Source organism: Ptiloglossa arizonensis, chromosome 3, assembly GCF_051014685.1.
Source record: "Ptiloglossa arizonensis isolate GNS036 chromosome 3, iyPtiAriz1_principal, whole genome shotgun sequence".
Classification (NCBI taxonomy): Eukaryota; Metazoa; Arthropoda; class Insecta; order Hymenoptera; family Colletidae; genus Ptiloglossa; species Ptiloglossa arizonensis.
The window spans coordinates 12,797,922-12,819,250 of NC_135050.1; the positions used below are offsets into that span (position 1 = coordinate 12,797,922).

Below are 21,329 nucleotides of genomic sequence, written 5' to 3' on the forward strand. Positions count from 1 at the left end.
TAGCTACGTAACAATTGTACCACACACAGATAGATGAAAGATACTAGACGGGTTCCAATTTCTAATTGGTAGTATAAGATTGGTGACGCATATTCTACGAATGAAAAGTCCAACATATTTAATGCTTTCATGTATCTGAATAGTACCTACTGCAGCCATTTGTACCAACCGTAGATGCAAAACAAATGCTAAAAATTTCTCTCATGTAGTTGAACTGTAGAATTGAACAGAAAATACCTATACAGTATACTGATATATTTGAATGAATTAAAAATTAGGAAGAAAGATTTAAAACTTAATACGTAAAATAACTTAAAGTAGTTTGGTGTTAATGTATAGTTGCTAACAAAATTGAGCATACACCTATGTTGGTAGTGAAAATTGACAAGAAAATGAATTAAATCATGCATATTTGAGAGTGAGAATAGAGTATGTATTTATTAGTACAGTTTAATGTACAATTAACAAAAGAAAAATAAAATAATATTAAATATTTGTTTATATTTAAGTGAAAATGTAAAATTACTGGAGTTTACCGACATAAAATTGAGCATACACAGTGCATTTTTTCAATTTCATCATTTTGTATAAGTTTCATGATAATATTACAGGTACTGGTATGGTGGGAAATCACACTAAATATATTTCGATATACAGTTGTTAAGAAATCAGAAACAAATGATTATCCGTTAGCTATTGTTTCAGTCAGGAATCCTTACCCGAACCTTAACCGGTTCTGATCTTAATTTCGTAGAGTAACTTGCGTAACCGGGTTAACCAAGCATGAAGTTTGATTAACCTGGTTAATCCATTCTTACAACGGGTTAATACACCTATAGAACTAACAGAATATAGGAATTTTTACACAATGGTCGATTTTCATTGTTCTGGAATATGTTAACCACGTTTTTCTTTGCACGAAAACCAGGTCTATTTTATTAATACAAACGAATCATTTAAGGTGTTGTTTTTATTAATAAAATTAATATATATCTACTCACTTTAGAGTTAGAATATGTAAGTAAAATAAAAATTGGAACAAAGAACCAAATATATATGCTAGTGGGATATGAGATCAAGGCAATGACGAACGAGGCACATAATAGCTCTCTTTGAGAACGAGTGAGATATCTGTAACACATCAGGTGACATCAGATGTAACTTGTTAGCTCTCAAACAGCGCCACCGAGTTCCTCTTCCATAGTCAACATTTTTATATTTCCATCAACATTGGAAAAACTTTAAAATTCTTATCTGTCGTTTTGCTACTAACAAAGCAAAGAGTTACCGGATATATGAGTTAGGATTTTTGTTCATCATTGTGACGTTTAGAATCTGTCATGAAAATATACTCCATATTTTTGTTAATACCTTATATAATAATGAACATGATATAAATTGATCTCATCATTTAATCATGTTACAATACCATAAAAAGTAAATAAAAAAAAGATAGATTTAAAAATTTTTTTAACACTTCTATTTTAAAAATACTTCTTAATCTTTCGTGCTTCCTCTCAGTCATCCTTTGAACAGCAAGTACGAATAATTTTGACTAAAAATTTTCGATCACTTTTTAAGAATCACTTATAGACGTCATAATTTAGTAGTGTAAGTTACGATATGATGTATCATAAACTTGCGAAAACAAAGATGACGTAATTAGAACACGCGTCATGCTTAAGTATAAATATGGCGTAGGGCGGTGCCATGTGTCACCAGTTCGATCGATAATTATTTCTACGATAACTAGTACTCAAGTCAATTGTTTAATGTCATCTATTTTTTTGTGTTAACAAACTTCGTCTCTGTTTTTATTATGCATTACCCTTTGAAGATTACCTTTATTGTACCTATGCAAGAAAATGTTGACTAGACAGATCAAGGAGGTTATATAGAACTTTCAGTTTGACAGGCGCGAGCATCGAACTGTGGTGGTACAATAAAGAAGTCGGTTAAGAAGTCGTGCAGTAGTCTGCGATTATTCGTCGTTAGATAAACGGTCGCCTACGAGTTCTTTTATCAATATTTCACTACTGTGACCTTTTATATCAGTGAATTTTTTTCTACTGTCATAAAAAAGAATACTTAACATAGATACAAGATAAAACAAATAACGGTCGACATGGGTGATAATAAAATGGGTAAATGTGAACATTAAAACTAATTACTTTAAAAGTAAAATCTAATGAATTACATTATACCCTTTTTACAATAATACATAAACTATTATATTTTGTGCCAACAGATGGTAGTTCCAACATCTATTACTATTTTTGTTGTTTTTGAAACGTTGTTCTTAATTATTGAAAAGAAATAATAAACATTCTTTGTAGTTACATGTTTTTCCTAAATAACCACAATGTTAGTCAATTTTACTCATATATTTCCTCTGCTTTCATTTATCAGAGCACATTGTCATGAGTCCAAAATGTAAGACTGCAAACTCTACAACACTGATAATAGAAAGACAAGCTTTAGAGCCACCAGCAGAAAATGGAAATGAAAATAATGTTCATATTGCTGGTGGAGATCACAAAGGAATAGTTATAAATAAGCAAGTCATTGCTGGTACATGTATTTATTTATATATATATATATATATCTATTCAATTAAATTACCCATTGCATTGAAATATTGTTAATATAAACAAAAAGTAATAACATCATTTTTATAGTTACAAATGGTGAATTTGTACGTCCAGCACATCTCTGTTTGCAATTCAGAGTATTTTTGGTGAGTGGTCAAACTGGAAAACACACACAAGAATCCAGAACTCTTCAGTTTTGGTTTGTAGACACTCTTCTGGAAGCTGAACATCCAAGTGTTGCACAAGAATTCTTTAGAGAATTAGTCAGCCCTCAAGAATTTCCACGAGGTAAAGTCATTAAACAGAATATTTGTTAACTGAAAAAAATTAATTCTTTTTATTTTTTTTAAATTTTGTTACATTTATAACATTCATAATAATTTAACATTATAAGTTTCATACATTCTTGATTTATTTCAGTATACAAGTAGAAGCTAATGCTAAATATTCCATATTCCATATAGAAAAATAATATAATTTTTAGTTCTATCTACATTATAATGGTTAAAGATTTAAGTGCTAACATTATTTTAATAAGTGTAAAATAATACAAATCATGTATTTCTTTTAATGTTTTTATTTTAATATAAGTATAAATAAACATTTAAAATATGTATTTTATTTATTTGTAATAGCCAGTTGAATTCAACAACATTTAAGCAGATATTATATGATTCTTTTACAGATTATGTTGGATTTATCAAGAAAATAATGAAGTTAATGTTACACAAGTATTCTAGCATTAAAAAGATAGAAGTAGAATTGAAACAGCTCGAGGAACCAATTAATCTTCCAGCTAGGCCATGTAAGTGAAATATTATTATTCCTTCCTAATTATGCCAAATAAATGTTTTCTTTTGTGAATAATAATAGATAGTTAATGTTTGAAAATTAAGTATACATATATTGAAAAAGAAGTGATATGTAAATCACTTGTACAGTGTTAAATTTTTAATTTTAATACTGGAATTTAGTAGTTTGATTATTTCGTAATGTACTTATCTTTTATTTTAATAAAACAATCGACAAGTAAGAAGTAGCATCAAAATTTATTTGATTAGGTCGATTGAACTAAATGGTTCTTTATTGAAAGATATTGGATCAGTCCATCTTCAGTGCATATTGCAATTAAAACTGAAGAAAAATCACACTTATGATTTGTACAGATTATTGTATTTATTTACACTTTCATATACGTGTTGTATATACTTCTAATTGGTTCTGTAAAATAAAATTTTTTTTCTCATCTCTGTTATTCACAGCTAATACTGGTCATATACTGTTCACACTTCCTCCATGTAAGAGAATTATTTGGAAATCAGGTTGGAGAGAATGAAAAAGTTGCTTACTTTATTGCATTTTTTAAATCCTTCTTGTGATTTTTTTATGTACAGTCTGTTACATAAAGATAATAATTATTTAATATTTGCCGGTCGAAAATTTAACTAGAAAATTGACTTCCTTGTGTAACTATTATATATAGAGAGAGAAAGATTTATTGTGGTTTTATTTCATTCAGTCAATAATAATAGAAAGAAAAAGTTTGTAAATAAACAAGTGAGTAACATGTAAAGTGTATAGCAGTAAAAAAAAAATGTAATCAGTGCTAGAGAAAATAGTTTCATTCTTACATTGACCGGTAGATATACACACATATGTTCTACTACATCATATAGTAAAATGGTAACCATAACTACATTGATTTAACACAATCCGTTTCTTAGTTTTCACATTACATAATAATATAAAGAAATAAATTTCCATTATTTTCTAACGTTCATTTTAACGAATAACAAAAATGGAAATTTGAAATGACTTTAACTTTATAATTTTTGTTTAAAATGGTTCATTAATTAACTAAAAATTGTTTATTTAACTATTTATTTTAAACTGTAGATGATATCTACAAAGTGTGTTGTACTAGTAATGTGAGTGCATGACTAATAAAGCATTAGTAATGGTATTTGCTGTTTTATAAAATTTATAGTTTTAATGTATATTATAATTAATTAATTTAAATGATAACAAAGTAAAGGCACCTACATACATGTATGTATGTGACTAAATTAATATAATTAATTCATAGTTTTAAGATATCTTTTTCACTTATAAAAAATGTTATATTTCACATTATAATTAAAATATTTGTTTTTAATTCAATGTGTTTACATTAATAGTGAATCTAATTTAAATAATGTAGTAATTAATTATTACTATTTTACTATTTAGAGTAACTATAATATATATATTAAGCATTATTCACCTTGTACTGATGATTGTACTCACTACCATATATGATATGTAGACTTAATTTCTGTGTCAGTAATTCTACAAAGGGAATTAGTAGTAAAAATTACGTCTTTCTACTAAATTACAAATAGTTTTTCATTGTTTTTAATATGGTAGACATATATTTGGCAAATTGTAGTTATTTATTCATAAGAATTTTTTATTTATTAATAAAGTAATCAGATATAATTCACTTAATATTAAGCAATTATACACTTTGCAAATTTAAATATGATAATGATATGTATTAATGTATAATTTTTCTGTTTAACAGTATCTACAGATGAAACAGTCATGGGTCAGATAATTGAATTGACATTGGAGAAAGTGTTAGAACTAATTGAATCTGCTTATCCAAATCCAGTAACAGTTATTGACTTATCAAAGTAAAATTTATACTATAAATATTTCGTAGTTAATATTTTATTAAACAAATAGTATTTAAAAGTTATAATAATTTTGATTGTAGAGAATATGGATGGGATCCTTCTGCTATTGAAGTAAGATTAAAAGAATTACAAGAAAAGGGTGTTGTAAAAGCCATGGAACATGGAGCTTTCACAAGAATTGTACATCAAGATACTCAAATTCAAGTAAATTTTATTTAAATATTATATTTTTTTATTGTAACAATAACTATTTCAATATTCTTTGGTGGTAAAATATTTTATTATCTGTTTTTAGGTCGTAAAACAAATGCCAACAATGGCGAGTGCAAAACAACCTACTATAGCAATTATTACAGCACAGTATTGTGAAAAACTTGCAGTTGATTCAATGATTGAAAATAGAGAAACGTTTGTCCGTTATACTACCGTTGGTAAGATGTCTTCTTCAATAATGGATAATTATTTTCTTTTCATATCACCTCTATGTGACATTAATGTATATTGATTATATATAGTTATATAAAAGGGGTAGGAAATATATATGTATATATAGGGTGTCTTTAGATAAGTGCAGCATGAAATAATTTTAAAATAGTAGATACGAGGAAACATGAGAGAGCTTCTTTCATTATTATTTATGCAGAAGAGGGTCACCTACTTACCCACCTTACATACCTTATTTAGAGAATATGTTAGAAATGTGTACTCAGCTTTTAAATACAGATCTTGTTCGGTAAACGAAGCTGAGAATAACAGACATCTTAATTTTAAATTAAATATTAAAATAGAAATACAGCATTCACATTTACTACTTCATTGTTTAGTCCGTACAAAACGTATGGTATGAAATTGTTTGATGAATTATTGTTTTTATCATTGTAAAAAGTGAGGAAATATGCAAAATATTATTATTAGAAGTACGGTGTTCAATTGAGTATTCCATGTTTTAAAGTTTAACATGCAAGAAGTACTAATAATTAGATAAAGAAAAATTAAAAAATGTGTATTAAAATGCATTTCTCGAATTTGTATAATAAATATAATTAATTTAGAATATAAAAAATAGACTCTTACGAAAAATAGACTTGTTTACCATAGTTTATCATTGTATGAAGTAACTAAAGGGTTAAAAAATACCAAAATAATCACTGATTCACCCCGAGTGAACCATTGGTAACTTTCAATACAGGAACTTCAAAGTTACAGTACTTCTTTAAAATGCTTATAGTAAAGAAATCTTAATATATAGTTACTCACGAGATTGATTAAATACTTTTTTTTATTATACTTTTTATTTAATCAATATGCACTCGCGGACTAAAAATTTGTGAAAAGCTCGTTCAGCAGCAAACTATCAGATTTTACATAAAAATTAAGGAAAGCAAGCTTTTATCGTTTCCTAATATCTGCTAGAATGTAATAATCATTTCATGTAGTTCTTAAATAATATATATTATATATATATCATATATATATATATATATATATATAATACAAAACAATTATAACCATATACCACCTAACACTACTGCTTAAAATAATTAAATATTAAACTTTTAAATAGTAAATATTTTTCTGGAAATTATATGATTTTGAGTTCACATAACAATGTAAAATCGAGTTTGTTTTTCTATTGAGGTAATTGTTTCTTTTTTTTTACTATTATACTACATTTTATATCAAACAAGTATCATAAACGAAGTGTGACTAATGATGGTATTATTCATAGTACCATATACACATTAATTGCATTATATTTCCAAACGTATACATACAACAAGAGTGTTCTCTAAGTACCTTTTTACAGAAACCTAATAATATGAGTTATATTTCTTTTGTACTTTCTACAAATCAAAACTATTTCAACATTGTCTTTTGTATTATATTATTTAAATGGTTATTCTTTTAAAACAATATTAATTGATATTTAGGAAACTTGTAAGTAAATCTGCAAACTTAAAGTGTAATAATTCAAGAAGAATGCATTATATTTGTAACTAAATAAAAAGAGCAAATATAAAAAAGTCATATATTACAATTAGACTTTCTCAACATCATATATTGCCTAACCAAAAACATATTTTTTCAATAATGCAAAAATGTTAGGTGGACCAACTTAAATAAAAGAAAAGATATTATTCTATTTTGGACACATGGAATAATATTTTTGCCTCAAACATACTCTACCAGACAAATGTATTTAGATAAAAATTTTTTTACACAAAACAAAAAATGTTTTCATCTGAATTCATTTGTCTGGTACTGTAAATAAATATTGCAAATAATATAAACTTCCTTGAAGATATAAGTTTCCTAGTTATATTATTATTATTATTATTATAAGTATTGACACATTATGATGTGATATGTCATTATCTATTTTTACATTGATATTTGGTTTTTTTATTCCTGAGTAATCAAATTCAAATTTCAATGTTAGGTATTTTTTAAATGTTATGATTTTGTAATTTTAAATTATTTCGTTTTTTAAAGTAAAATATTAGAATTCAAATGTATTGGATAATCTTATTTTCTAATTGAAATTTATTATTATGAAATTATATACCAAATTTTTAATTTTTATGAAAAAATGTTGAACACCCACATTAATTTTAATGTCAAACAAATTGACAATAAAAGTACATGTGTTATAAATATACATATATTTCACTACGCATGAAACTTTAGGTACAGCAAGCTCTTCAGATGCTACAAATGGAGTACCGCGAGTCGTATGCCGTTTTGGTAAAGTAGTTTGTAATATAGCCCCTTTTTCATTTTAATGTCACGTTAATGTTATAGCTTGCCAATTGCTTGTATTCAAGAAATGTCGCAGAGCCATTGTGCTACATAAAGTATATATTAAGAGGCATTTTTGTTAAAATATTGTTTTTTCCATGGCGAAAATCATATTCGATATTTTGCAATAAATATACATCAGATTCAGAATATCATCCCATGTATCATGTCCTCATATTTAAACATTTACTCTTTCAGGAATATTAGCAAATTAAATTATATCTATAGCACATACATCTTGCAGGGGCTTGGTTTAAAATCATTCACAAATTATTTCTCTTTTCATGTGTCCTATGTTTCCTTGTTTATGTATATGAGATATATGTTATATCATATTATTTTGTGTTTTTTATTTATGACTGATATTAACCTTTTATAATCATAGTTTCTTCTATGAAACAAAATAATTAATAATATGAAAAATAAAGTTATAGAAATCCATTTAGTTTCAGTATACATATCTTTATTATTGTTTACTATTAGTACCTTATTTAATTAATTTTTGATTAGAAGTGTTGCAATAATGTTACACCACACATTTTTAAACATGTGGAAGAAGATGTTTTGAATTTTAAATTTACATGTACTTATGTATTCATAACAGGGGATTGCAAATGAGGCCAAAGATATACAAATTATGAATAACAGAGTAATGAATTGTTTGTAATGTTCTAAGTAATTTGTCACAATTCTTTCATTTTGTATAAAAACAAGAATTTAAAGTTTCAAAAATTATATTAATTACGATTCATATGCTTTTACATAAAGTAGCACATAAGTTTTGTAATTTTGTGAATTACAACTAAGTTATGATCATCACTTATCACTTCTTAAAAAAATTCAATTATTTAGTATACTAATAAGTTTTTAATTGATTAATTGTTTACTTAACTATGTGTCTGATACCAGACACTTGACATAATTGCATCTGTATGGAATGATTTCTTTTTAATCAATTTATTCACATATAACACAGGTTCGATATCAGTCTGTCTATAGTAGCACAATGCACATGTATCATACACAAACTTCAAAATGTCTAATATAAAACTAGAAAATTCGTTTGGTGTGAGATGCAATTAATTTCTGTTATAGGAGAATCAAATGTTTATACATTAGGCAACATTGGTGCGCACAGAATTGTATGCACAAAATTGCCAACTGTAGGACACACGAGAGAAGCAATGACTGCAGCAGGAAATACAACTACTAGATTATTAGGTAATTGCAAATATTTTGAGTTTTTAACTGATAAATTGATTTATAATACAATTTTGATGTACATATAATTATTTATATTTATAATATATTAGGTACATTTCAAAAGGTTGATTTCGTTTTCCTAATTGGAATTGGAGGGGGTGTACCTCATTATACAGATTATAACAAACATGTACGTCTTGGAGATGTAGTTATTTCACATCCTACTCCTCTTAACAAAAAGTACATTTATGTATATTGTGAAAGTGCAAAGGCAAACGAAGGTGGTGATTATCATTTTGAAACCAAAGAATATTGTCCACCAAATTTATGTCTTCAAGAAATTGCTGCTAATCTTAACGAACAGGTTAATTAGTTTTGCTTTATATAATTTATGAGAAGTACGAAACAAGTAATTACAAATATTGTGGTCTTTCAGTCAGAGAATGAGACTAATCCTCCATGGCAAGTGTACCTGAAAGAAGGTTTAGATATTTTAAGCAACCAAACAGAACATGATTTTAAAGCACCTCCACCAGAGTCTGACAAATTGTACATGGCTATTGGTGAAAGGGATGTTATCGAAGTGGCACATCCTATTGCACCTTTAGATGCAACAAATAAAAGGTAATTATTCTTTAACACGACAGTAATACATTTTTTATTTATATATGTATCTTTTTTTACAAGTATATTTTTTAATATCAATTACCAACTTTATGTAAAGAATAATTTTTAGGGATATATGGTTATCCTAAAATTATAGATTAGTTACTATTGGGTACTTTAATTGAGATTCAGTCAAGATCCTAAAACATTCTGGGCATAAGAGTATGTTGGCCCAGTTTGCATGATCCTTAACACGTTGAGTGCCACGCCAATTTCAATAACATTTAATTATTGCATTCATTATATTATATATATAAATAATATTAATATAAATATACATGTAAGACATAACTTACAACATTCATAAGTCTACAAAAATAATTATTAGGAAGAAGATCACTGATGGCCCATGATATAGAATATTTTATGATAATATTTCTTATATGAAATTATTAAACTGAATTAAGCGAAAAGTAGAATGTGGCTCAATGATGGCCGACGCGGCATTCAACTTGTTAATTTTTAATTTTTAAGTTTCCATTATTTTTTTTTTAGTAGTTGTAAAAAGATATGTGTGTTCATTTTTCAGAATGGATGGCTGCCCTCGAATTCACTTAGCACCAGTAGCTTCTGGTAGACATATTGCGCGCGATGACCAGCTTAGGCAAAAGTTTGCAGTTCGCTTTGGAGCTCTCGCCTTTGACGCTGAAATGGATGCTGTAGTTGAAAGTATTTTGGGTAATTGCCGTGAAAGTTTCGCCGTTATTCGAGGTATTTCTGATTATAAAGATGGTTCCCGTATAAAAGAATGGCAGCCTTATGCATCATTGGCTGCTGCTAGCGTAATGAAATCTATTATTTGCGCTATGGATCCACCGACCAATGTGTAATACCATTTCTAATGCAATGTATAGGGTAATCAGTCGCATAATGATTTTTCGTTTTCCATTTTGCACAGCTTTTTTTTGTACAAGATGGACCAACTACATATTATTATTGGTTAAAAACAATCATAGTTTAGATTGGCACACTTGAGAAAAATAAGTCGCACAAGGTGCATAATAATCACTTAACGAACAGTGTAATTTAATTTCTCATATTTTTATTTTAATATTGTATATCGCATTTAATGCGAAACAAATCAGTCATATAATTTACGATCAATGAGAAAGTAAGATCGTAATCAAAAGATACGATAGTCAGAAAGTAACATGCACAAAGTGCATTTTAATTAGTTAAGAACAGCGTAGTTAATACGAAAATTTAGTATCTAGTAGGAAACAAAACGAATTCAATACAATCACGCTTTCAAATAATTTATATATCGCTCAAAAATTATATATTTGACTGATAAAAGTCAATAGTGATTTCTTTTTTTTTGTAACTTTATCTTAACACAACTGTTCGAGGGACACTTTTTACAATTTGCATTTATAAACATAACTTTTTGAAGTTAATAGTCTGGCATTTGTATCGATTTTCTACACTAATTAATTTTTTAACATGTTCTAATGTCAATTTGATATGATTTTACGAATTTTATAGATTTATTCATATACACTTTGTACTTTTAATACTATGCCCATTATTCTTTAATGTATAAGAGAAATCGGTTCAGTAATCCTAAGACTGGTGCCATTTTTCTTCTACGCCACACATACGTAGATTCCATAAAATTCTTTTATGTAGAAAAACAGCTACGTAAAGTAAAAAATTATAATGTTTGCAATAGTTATGTAGTTTAAATATTATTATAATAATGAGGCTCTCAAATATCAAATCTTGTCGGACAGGATCCGAAGTAAAGTAGGTAGGAGAACCAGTGAAAGCTTTAAACGAAGCCTCAATGTAGTCAGCAAGGCAATTTAAATATAGAATATGATACCTGAGATTGAAGGCAGAAAGTACATTTGGCAGTATTTGTCTAAACACGATCAAATTATCGTTACAATATTACTCTACAAAATCTACTATTACATGTTTCCCAGAGTATATCGTCGTTTTAAACAGATCTAACCAATTTATTCATGAAGCATGTAATAAATGCATCTATATCTTTCGAATTTGGTGAGAAAAAAAGAAATATAAATATACGCTATCGTCTAAAAGTTTGATTGTATTATTGAAGACATTGAAGATACAATTTTACTAATACACATTTTGTCAGTCACGTAAAAATGAGTTTCACAGACTCTTTAACTGTTATAGCAATGTACATTTAAGAATGGTATTACACTATACTAAAAAACATATTCTTGTATTATTTGAATATTTCTTTGCAACATGTAAATTTTAAGAAGTTTGAGGTATTTCAAGAAGACAACAAAAAATAAAACTTGTGTGTTGCGCTTTACAAAATTCAATCTAGATACATTGAGTTCCTAGTGTTTTATAAATTTTAATTTTTTAAGATGTATATTTTATCAGGGAACTTATACTTTCAACGAAGTTTTCTTGACACTCACTATAATGTATAGTATATAGAGTTCGTGCAATTGTAGTTTATTTCAACATTATTTTACTTTTTCTAAATGAATGCTTCTTTATGCCCTATAACGTGATTTAATCATTGTGTCTGCAAATACTTGAAATTTTTACATAATTAAAATGTTTTGAGTTCAAATTTTCTTCAGAGTCTAAATAGTTTAAAATGTTATTTGAAAGATTAAATACTCACTTTCTGAGTATAAGTAAAATTATTTATTTCCTAAATCATAATTAATATAGTTATAATATAACTGTAAAGGTAATGTTGTATGCCTGATTATTGTTTTATAATTTCTTCATATTTAAATTTCAACATTATTTCCATCTTATTAAATGCAATTAAACTTTTGGGCGGTAGTAATATACCAAATATATTTGAAAATGTACAATTAATTAATATTAATTAAAGTGCCAATGTGTTCAATAAATTTGGTTGGTGTAAAGGAGTTGAGAATTTTTCTAAAAGATATATAAGTAAGAAATATTTTTAAGTCAATTAATAACATACAACGTTTGGTACTTTTATTTAAAACTGAAATTTTACTATTTTAACAATTTCTCAGTTTCAATATCTTTTAGAGGAATGTTCCCATTGCCTGCACAAGAAACCAATACTAAATTGTTCTGTCTTTTTGAAATTTAGATGCGACTTATCACATCTTTGAAACCCCTTTTGAAAGGTTTCAATAATATCTTTTAACTTTGTTGATAACTTTAAATAGGACTTCCTCGCATTTCAAGGTCTTCATAGATTCTAAAGCACAGGGTAGCATATGAAAACTTTATATTTAAGTGACATTTAAATATTGGACTCGAGCATAAATCTAAACAATTAGGAAGGTAATACAAATAGATATAAATGTATTGTTAATATCATCAAGATCTTACAATTCTTGTTTTACAAGAACATGTCACTGACTATGTTCTCAGTGGCACTTAATTGATAATTGCAAATCCTTATTTATTTATTTATTTATTTACTCACTCGTTGCTTTGGAAACATTTATATTCTACATAATATAATTAAGACCCTTAAGCCGTATAACACGTAGAAAAGATTTTTCTTTCCGGCGAGAATATTATTTATTTTTTATTATTTTAGGAATACAATGTTGAAATATCTAAAATACAAGAAAATGAAAGGCGAATAATAGATTTCTAAAGGTAGTACCTTCGATCAATTTAATCGATAAAAGAATCACTTGTTGCGTAGAAGCACATTTTTGAAATTCTATAATGAATAGAGAGTGATTATTATATACACATATTATATTATAAATATACACAAATACATAAATATAGTTATACACCTACTTAAAGTATTTACGTAATGTATAAATCGTGAATTCTATTATGTCGTGAAACTTTAAATTCAATTTACCTGATGACAGATTCCTACTTAAGGCCTAAATATTAATTGCGTATCAAACGTGTGAACTTTGTTATTATGTTCAAGCGAAGCTTTCGAGCTTCGAGCTTCCAATTGTGTATTTACATATAATTGCGTTAGTATTGCGCGCTTTCAACGCTAGTCGCACTATTGTGTTTTCCGCCTATTTATATGTAGGATTTAATGTTAAGTAACAAATACTATGTGTACATGTACGTCCACTTAGCTTTTATTTAAAAAAAATTTATTAGCTTCTGTAATGGATAATCGCAATGCATTTCGATTTTATCTTTTTAGCAGCTTAAGATTGTCTCAGTGTTCATACTTCGGAAATGTTACTGTCCATTTTACGCCGTTTGCAATCTAAAAATATATGAACGCAGTTTACGAACTGACAAATGTACTTTAAAGCTCTTAATATGTAGTTGCACGTTGGAGGGAGCTTAAAGCTTCAGAAATGAAAATTTATGCTTCAAGCTTGAAACGAGTAGTCTTCCTGCCAACAAAAAGATTCGTTGTTAACGTCTTGAAATAAGACCTTGGTATTTGAGCTTAGACATCGTCTATCTAACATGGACAAGTGTTCGATGTGATTAATAATATAGGTGCTGCCAAGACATTTTTATAATTTTACCTCAACATTATGATAATATACAAGGTGTGGTGTAATTCGTGATAGAGTCAAAGCGGAAATGTTTCTTTGTAAAAAAAAAAGTCAATAGAGAAAAGTTTCTACAAAAATCAATTTTAAATGCTTATATGCAACATGATCCTATCTGGATAATGTATCTTACTCTTTCCTTTTGAACATAGAGTGTGATTTCTTGATTTCCGTCCCTTCCTTTCTCATCTCTAATTTCTTTCAACGCATGTACCAATTTACAGAAATTTATTCGATCACTTTCACTGGTTTTTTATCAAAGTAAATGACAATACTTTCATCTTTAGCGATGTTTCTTTGAATCTTTTTTCGAATTTATTGCCCTCTATTTTCTAAACGTTTCTATATGGCAGTACTAAACAGCAATATAGTACACTTTGGGATAATTATGGTTGTCGAAAATGTTGCTTCTACTGTGACATACGCGAATTTGTGCTCGATGAATTACCCGTTCGTCAGTTTTTATACTTACAAATAGAAATAGTAACTTTCATGTGAACAAATTTCATTTCGTACTTTCGACTTATTTTTTTTACAAAGATGCGTTTCATTTTCGGTTGCTTCACGTATTACACTCTACCCTAAATGTATGCGATGATTTTAAGAAGTGGGACGGTTTGTGCAGCTATTTTCTAAATTGGATTTTTAGTGACACGAAAGATTCATTCTATTGTTTCGATAACGGATGTAATCTTAGATATCTCGTGTTTTTTTTTTAACGATTGTTGGAACTTTTATATTCATAGCACCCCTCAAATAGATTGAACGAACGTTAAATTTTAAATTAAATTATTTGCGAAGTAGCTTTATGCTAATCTAATTAATTATTTGAAGCAGATAATGACCGGATCAACGTATACAGATTAATGATTCAACCAATTATTGTTGAAGTAGAAAACAGTGACTTGTTATATTTTTAATGGTTTTCAAATGCATTGCGAATGCAAATGTAATGCACAATGTGTAAAATATTCTGCCCCCTATTCGTATTCTAGACCTCGTTAACAGGAATTGTATATTTGATGATTTTTCATTCGATGCAATTTCGTTATGCAAATGGGTTGTCGTATCTGCAACAAGCATATCAAGATAAGACACGTAGATCGCATTGAACAATGTAATATTTTTCTCTGTAAATTTCTTTTTCGATTTGGTAAAAAAAAAAAAAAAAAGAAAAAGAAAGAAAGAAAGAAAAAAAAAAACTACACCGTTCCAATTCTTATCATCACCTCGTGCATATCGTCACGTATAAATTTGGTAAAATTAAACGACGTTCAGGAAACTAATGCTAGACTTAAATTAGCAAGCAAGAAAATCAAACGTACAATTGTATACTATTTTGCAAATGTTCTGGTTGCACCTATAATTAGTAGGGTTTTATTAGGGTTGTAATGTTTATCGGAGAAGAGGAAAGAGTGTTGTATCTACAATAAATTGCGAGTTACTTGACCGCGAAAGAGAAACTGTGATAATATCTAGGTTTTTCTGCGCGAAATAAAGGAATACACGGAGGGCCATATAGTATAAATAATCGTTTCTCTAGAATTTCATTTTCTTATGAAATAGATCGTTAAGGAAGTATGTATAATGAAATTGAATATAAATGAGTTCTGGAAGTAAAGAACTACCCAGCAACGTATATTTTCATTTAGCACAAAGAAGCCTCCTCAATATTATTTTTGTTTCATAAGAAGCAATAGTACTGCGATCATGTTTTCAAGGATATTATTACATAGTGTGTCTATTAATTTATAAGGTTCATTTGATTTAAATACGTATTCATAGTATTTTTACCAATAAAATTGATCATTTTATTTATCGTTTCAACTGAAAATTCGCCAAGCTAATTAATTATTTTCGACTTTTGCAAATGGGTATTGGCAAATACGTATTTGTTTTTAGTGTTGCATGTTGTAGAATCGTGCATTGTTCAATTACTCAAATTGTGTTTATTAGAACGAGAGAGTGGTATTGTGAAACCAATTTGCATAACTATCAGAGATCAATACTTTAAAAGTGACATTCGATAAAAGAGTACGATGCTCCATAAAAATACCGTGTTTCGAAAATGAGATACTTTCTTAAAAACGTGACGAACACGATAAGCGTAACAGATATTTACTTTGCTCGATTAACACATACCCTGCTTGTAAATAGGAGTTTATTACAATTTTCTTAGTTTGCACTCGATGGACGAGTATCATTTTACGAAAGATGCGCAATCAGGATACTCTCATATTTTCTGTGTCGTTTCGATTATTGTCGTTGAATCATCCGCTTCTCGATCTTTCTTTCTTCTTTGTGATCTTCAATATGTATGAAATAATTTTTGACCAAGTTCCTGCGTTTCATATTGTATCGCTGATTAGGTTCTCTGAAATCGATGTTCTCATAGTAGGGGAAAACTAGTTGGATAAGTAATAGATAAGTACTGAACTACCTAATTCAATAGTATATCGCTGGTTATTTCTCGCATGATCAACGAGTGGCTACACGATTTAACATTTAAAATCTCACGTTTAAAGAAGTTAAAGCTAATACAATACTTGATTTTTTGCTCGAATGATCTCTAAAACATACCGTATCTAGAGTTCCATCACGGTTCAATTTCTAATTTCAATTTATATTAAACTCTGTTTAGAATGGAAAACTAAGTTTCGACATTTTGTTTTTTTTTTTCATTTCTACAGGATCGTTCAATGAATTTTTAATCGATAAATTTAACGTATAAACAAAACACGGTATATTATTGGTGGAAACATGAAAATATTTGACAGACTTTATCATATTTGTAGATACTATTGGCATGGCTTTATTTTATATTCTCCATTGGACAAATGCTTCGTCTAAACAATAATGAATTGCACTGCACGTATGATTGTTATTAATTTTTTTCTATATCTATAGCGTATGCCTTTAATTTGAATACATCGTTTATGAAATGAACTGTTACTGTTAGGAAATTAGCATCTGTAATTATGCTACTCCATACATCTAGAGTAATAAAAAAAAATTATCTATCTGCTTAAAACCTTGTTTCATTTTTCATTTTCCTACTTCTTTATTCGAGATAGCCACTTCTTTAACGTTTTTACACTAGGTACTACATGACCCGGATTAAGATTCTTTATTATAAAATATTAGGTGTAACAATTCGATCAATTTAGAGATATAAGCGATTAAAGTTACATAGATGGTGTGCCACCTAACTCGATATCGAGACAAATTCAACAAGTTAAAAAACAAGCATTTTTGTTATGTAATAGAACGATATGGCAACGGAAACATACTTGCTAGCTGATAAACAAATTACAATGTTATGTATAAAAAAGTTGAAGGTAACTTTGAAAATTTACGTTAAAAAAAAAAAATCGATAAATAAAAGACGTACAAAAAATGTGTCTTTCGAAATCGTGTAATCTGTAATAATAAATGTTTCAATTTGTCCACCAGTTACGAAAAAGATTAAATTGCTCAAGTTGGTTGGTTCACCCTGTACGTAACGATGCCCTGTAATGTGCAATATTAATTCATTAAAGCTCGTAGCTCGGGACCGATGTGAGCTCTTATCCCTTTTACTGCGGCGTGCTCGAATGAAAACACGTGACCCTATACGTGGGACGATATTTGCTTGTAAATTTGCCGAGGCGGGTAAGCTCAAGCAGTGCCTTGGTCGTAGTTTAAGCACCCCGTGAAATAGGTCTGCTATTTACGAGTTTGGTGTTACTTTGTGATTTAAATTGTGACAATTTGGCGTACAACATTCGATACGCATCGAAATATCGTTCAAAGCTACGTGATCGTGAAACGAACACGGATTAAAAAATATAAAAATGAAAAATACCAAAGGAAATATAACATCGTTGATGAACAAGGATTACGCGATGCGAGAACTTTTCCAAGCCCGCGCGTAGGCCTAATTTCGATCATACGTTCTATAAAATGGTAATACAATAACACGTGGCGCCTTGGTTCCGTTTCGGTACTGGATTCGTACATACACGTACACGTGACTTACAAAGATATGTGCTCGCAAGTGGTAAGCGATACGTATGTATTCGGCGTTTGCACCGAGATATTATTGTTCGACGTTGTATATGTACGTAGTCCGCAGCGAAAGGGTTAACGTGGAGGAGGCACGTTTCCGAGCGGTGGTTTCTCGCTTCGTTGTCGAAGTCGAGAGCAAGATGGAACGATAGTGCGTCAGAGGTACTGAAAGTGAGCGTGGTACGGGACAGACGAAGCATACATACCGCGGTCCTGTTCTGTCTTACGGCCGATTGATACTCCGTCCTTTACATGCGCGACCAGTATGCGCAATGGACGCGAACGCTTACACCTGGCACGATACGGTAGGGACAGGGGGAGCCCCTTACGCGGCTCGTTCCCCTTCCGAGCGCGGCTGCCGAGGAACAAAGAAATCAACGAAGTCTTGTGTCCCCGTTTCTGCTGGACATTTCGCTCATAAATGAAAAGACGATAGACGAATATTTACAAGAGACGTTCATATTGGGTGTGAATCGTATACCGTGGTATCGGTCGTCGTGCGGTACGATGGTAACCGGACCGAGTGGGGGAAGGTGCTTAAGCTTCGTGGTTTAGCTTGGGCATACTTGCACGAAAAAGGCTGCGTGCGTACATTTCGTTAAGAGATCGACTCGGTACTCAGCGTCACGGTCGCTCGCTCGGCCAGTCGGCGATTTCTTTTCACGCGTTCGAAATATATCCTACACGGCGGTGAAGAACATGGAGAACGGTATCATAAATAGGAAAACCTCGCTCTCCATACAACAGAAGCTGGACATCGTGCAGAAATTGGACAGCGGCGCGCCAATAAATCAATTAGCCGACGAGTATTGTATCCACCCGACGACCGTTCGTCGGATTCGTCGAAACGGATTGACGTTGCACCGTCTTGGGAACCAAGGTGCTCAAACCCGAAAGAGAAAGAGGATGCGGAGACCGCAGAACGAGGAATTGGAGAATCGTCTTTACACTTGGTTCCTGGAACAGAAAGCGATGGGGAGCACGATCACGGACTTGTTGCTGCAGGAACAGGCACAGGAAATGGCGAGACAATTCGCCGGTGCGACCGGTTTCAAGGCCAGTATGGGATGGCTGGCGAAATTCAAGAATCGCCACGACATCCGATTGGTGCACACCTTCGATAAGAAAGGGACCGCGGACGTGGAGGCTGCCGATGAATTCGCGATATCCTTTACTCGCAGAATGGACGAGGAGGACATTCAATTCGAGAACGTGTACAATATGGACGAAACTGGCTTAACGTGGAAGGCCATACCCACGAAGACCGTGGTGAACGACAACGAGATAAGAATGGAAGGGAAGAAGATGAAGAAGGACCGTGTGTCATTCGGTTTGTGCGCAAACGCGACCGGTACTCACAAATTGACACCGTTGTTTATACACAGATTCAGGCATCCGAGAGCACTGAAGAACGCGATGAATCATTTGCCGGTAGTGTTCAAAACGCAGAAACGCGCTGGAATGGACCGGGCGCTGTTCAAAGATTGGTACGAGAATCACTTCAAGCCAGCGGTGAAGAAACGACAATTGGAGAACGGTGTGGTCGGAAAGGTTTTCCTCTTATTGGACAACTGCGCGGGACGTAAGTTGGAACCGTCCGAATACCAGGAGGACGATCATTTTGAGATTGTATTCCTGCCCTCCAATACCAGTTCCATCTTGCAACCGATGGATCAGGGAATCATCGCAAAGACGAAACGATCTTTCCGTTATAAAATGTTGCGGCGAATTCTTTCCTATCCCGGTGGTATACAAGAGTTCCATCAGAGATACAATATAAAGGATTGCATTCAATTCCTCCACGAGGCATGGACAGACGTGAACGCCGCGAGTATCGTGAACGCCTGGAGAGGAATCATTCGGACCATCCCTCCGGTCTCGCCGTCCATGGAGGAGACCGATCCATTGGAACCCCAATTGGAGGATATGATTGCTGCAATAATCGGGGAAGAACCATCCCAAGAGAAAGTCAGTGAATTCTTGTCAACGTGCGAAGAAGCGGAGTACAAAGAAGAGATCGTTTCCGAAGAAGAGATGGAGGAAGTCAACGAAGAAGACGACGAACAACAGTTACAACAGGAAGAACAAGAGAATACTGGCGGACAACATCAACCGGAAGTGCAAGGAAGTAACGATCGCAACGAAGGGGGCCAAGAAAATAACGATTGTAAAGAGGGAGTGCGTACAGAACAACGCGAGGAAAAGGAAGAAGTAGAAACAGATTTACGGGAAGACATTCAAAGGAAAGAATTGGAGGAATCGTTCAATATTTTAATCAAGCACGCGGTACAGGAGCCTCGATTCATTCAACTGACGGTTGCAAATTTACAGGAGCATTTTTTGAAAAAAAAAAATGTAACGAACGAATGAGCTAACGATACAAATGTATCACCGAAGGTACGCAACGAAAGAGAGTTACATTTACACGTTGTTCTCAAGTATCGCTGTTTAAACGAACAAAATTTCGTTTTTTTTCTTTTTACAGGATACGAACGGAAAGTAATTTTCGGCCGATGCAGTTTTCGAAGTAAAAGTGGAATGTACAATGTATTTATATAAATAAGTAATATCCAATTATGCGGAAGGATGTACATACTGTATATAAACATCAATATAGTCGTTATAGAATAATAATATATGTTGTACTGTACTACTCGAGAGTAGTGCGACCCCACGTAATATGAAATAGTCGATTTTAAAAGCTTGCCATACGTAGAGAAATAATTGAACAAGTGAACAATGAAATGTTTTGAAATTATGAGAAAGAAGTAAAAACATCGCAATCGGAGATTCGAAAGAATGGTATGTGGTATGGAACGCCCAGAGTATTTGTAAAGAAAACTAAAACAAAAAAAAAATGTTAATTT

General features: G+C 30.7%; 1 protein-coding gene across 3 annotated transcripts; it reads left to right on the plus strand.

The window, feature by feature from the left end:
- The first annotated feature begins 1,631 nt into the window (after positions 1–1,631).
- On the plus strand, positions 1,632–15,683 carry LOC143144322 (uncharacterized). 3 transcript variants are annotated; one of them, XM_076306620.1, is made up of 13 exons: positions 1,632–2,144; positions 2,410–2,571; positions 2,679–2,879; positions 3,277–3,396; positions 5,155–5,266; positions 5,350–5,473; positions 5,565–5,700; positions 7,958–8,014; positions 9,164–9,289; positions 9,382–9,635; positions 9,708–9,895; positions 10,467–10,648; positions 13,467–15,683. In XM_076306620.1, exons 1-13 carry the CDS (start codon positions 2,126–2,128, stop codon positions 13,478–13,480), a joined length of 1,695 nt encoding a protein of 564 aa, XP_076162735.1. In that variant the 5' UTR covers positions 1,632–2,125; the 3' UTR covers positions 13,481–15,683. The 3 variants fall into 3 exon arrangements, with proteins under 3 accessions (XP_076162735.1, XP_076162733.1, XP_076162734.1); XM_076306618.1 differs by lacking the exon at positions 13,467–15,683 and having other exon boundaries at positions 1,634–2,144; positions 10,467–12,229; XM_076306619.1 differs by lacking the exons at positions 7,958–8,014; positions 13,467–15,683 and having other exon boundaries at positions 1,639–2,144; positions 10,467–12,229.
- Positions 15,684–21,329: the final 5,646 nt, after the last annotated feature.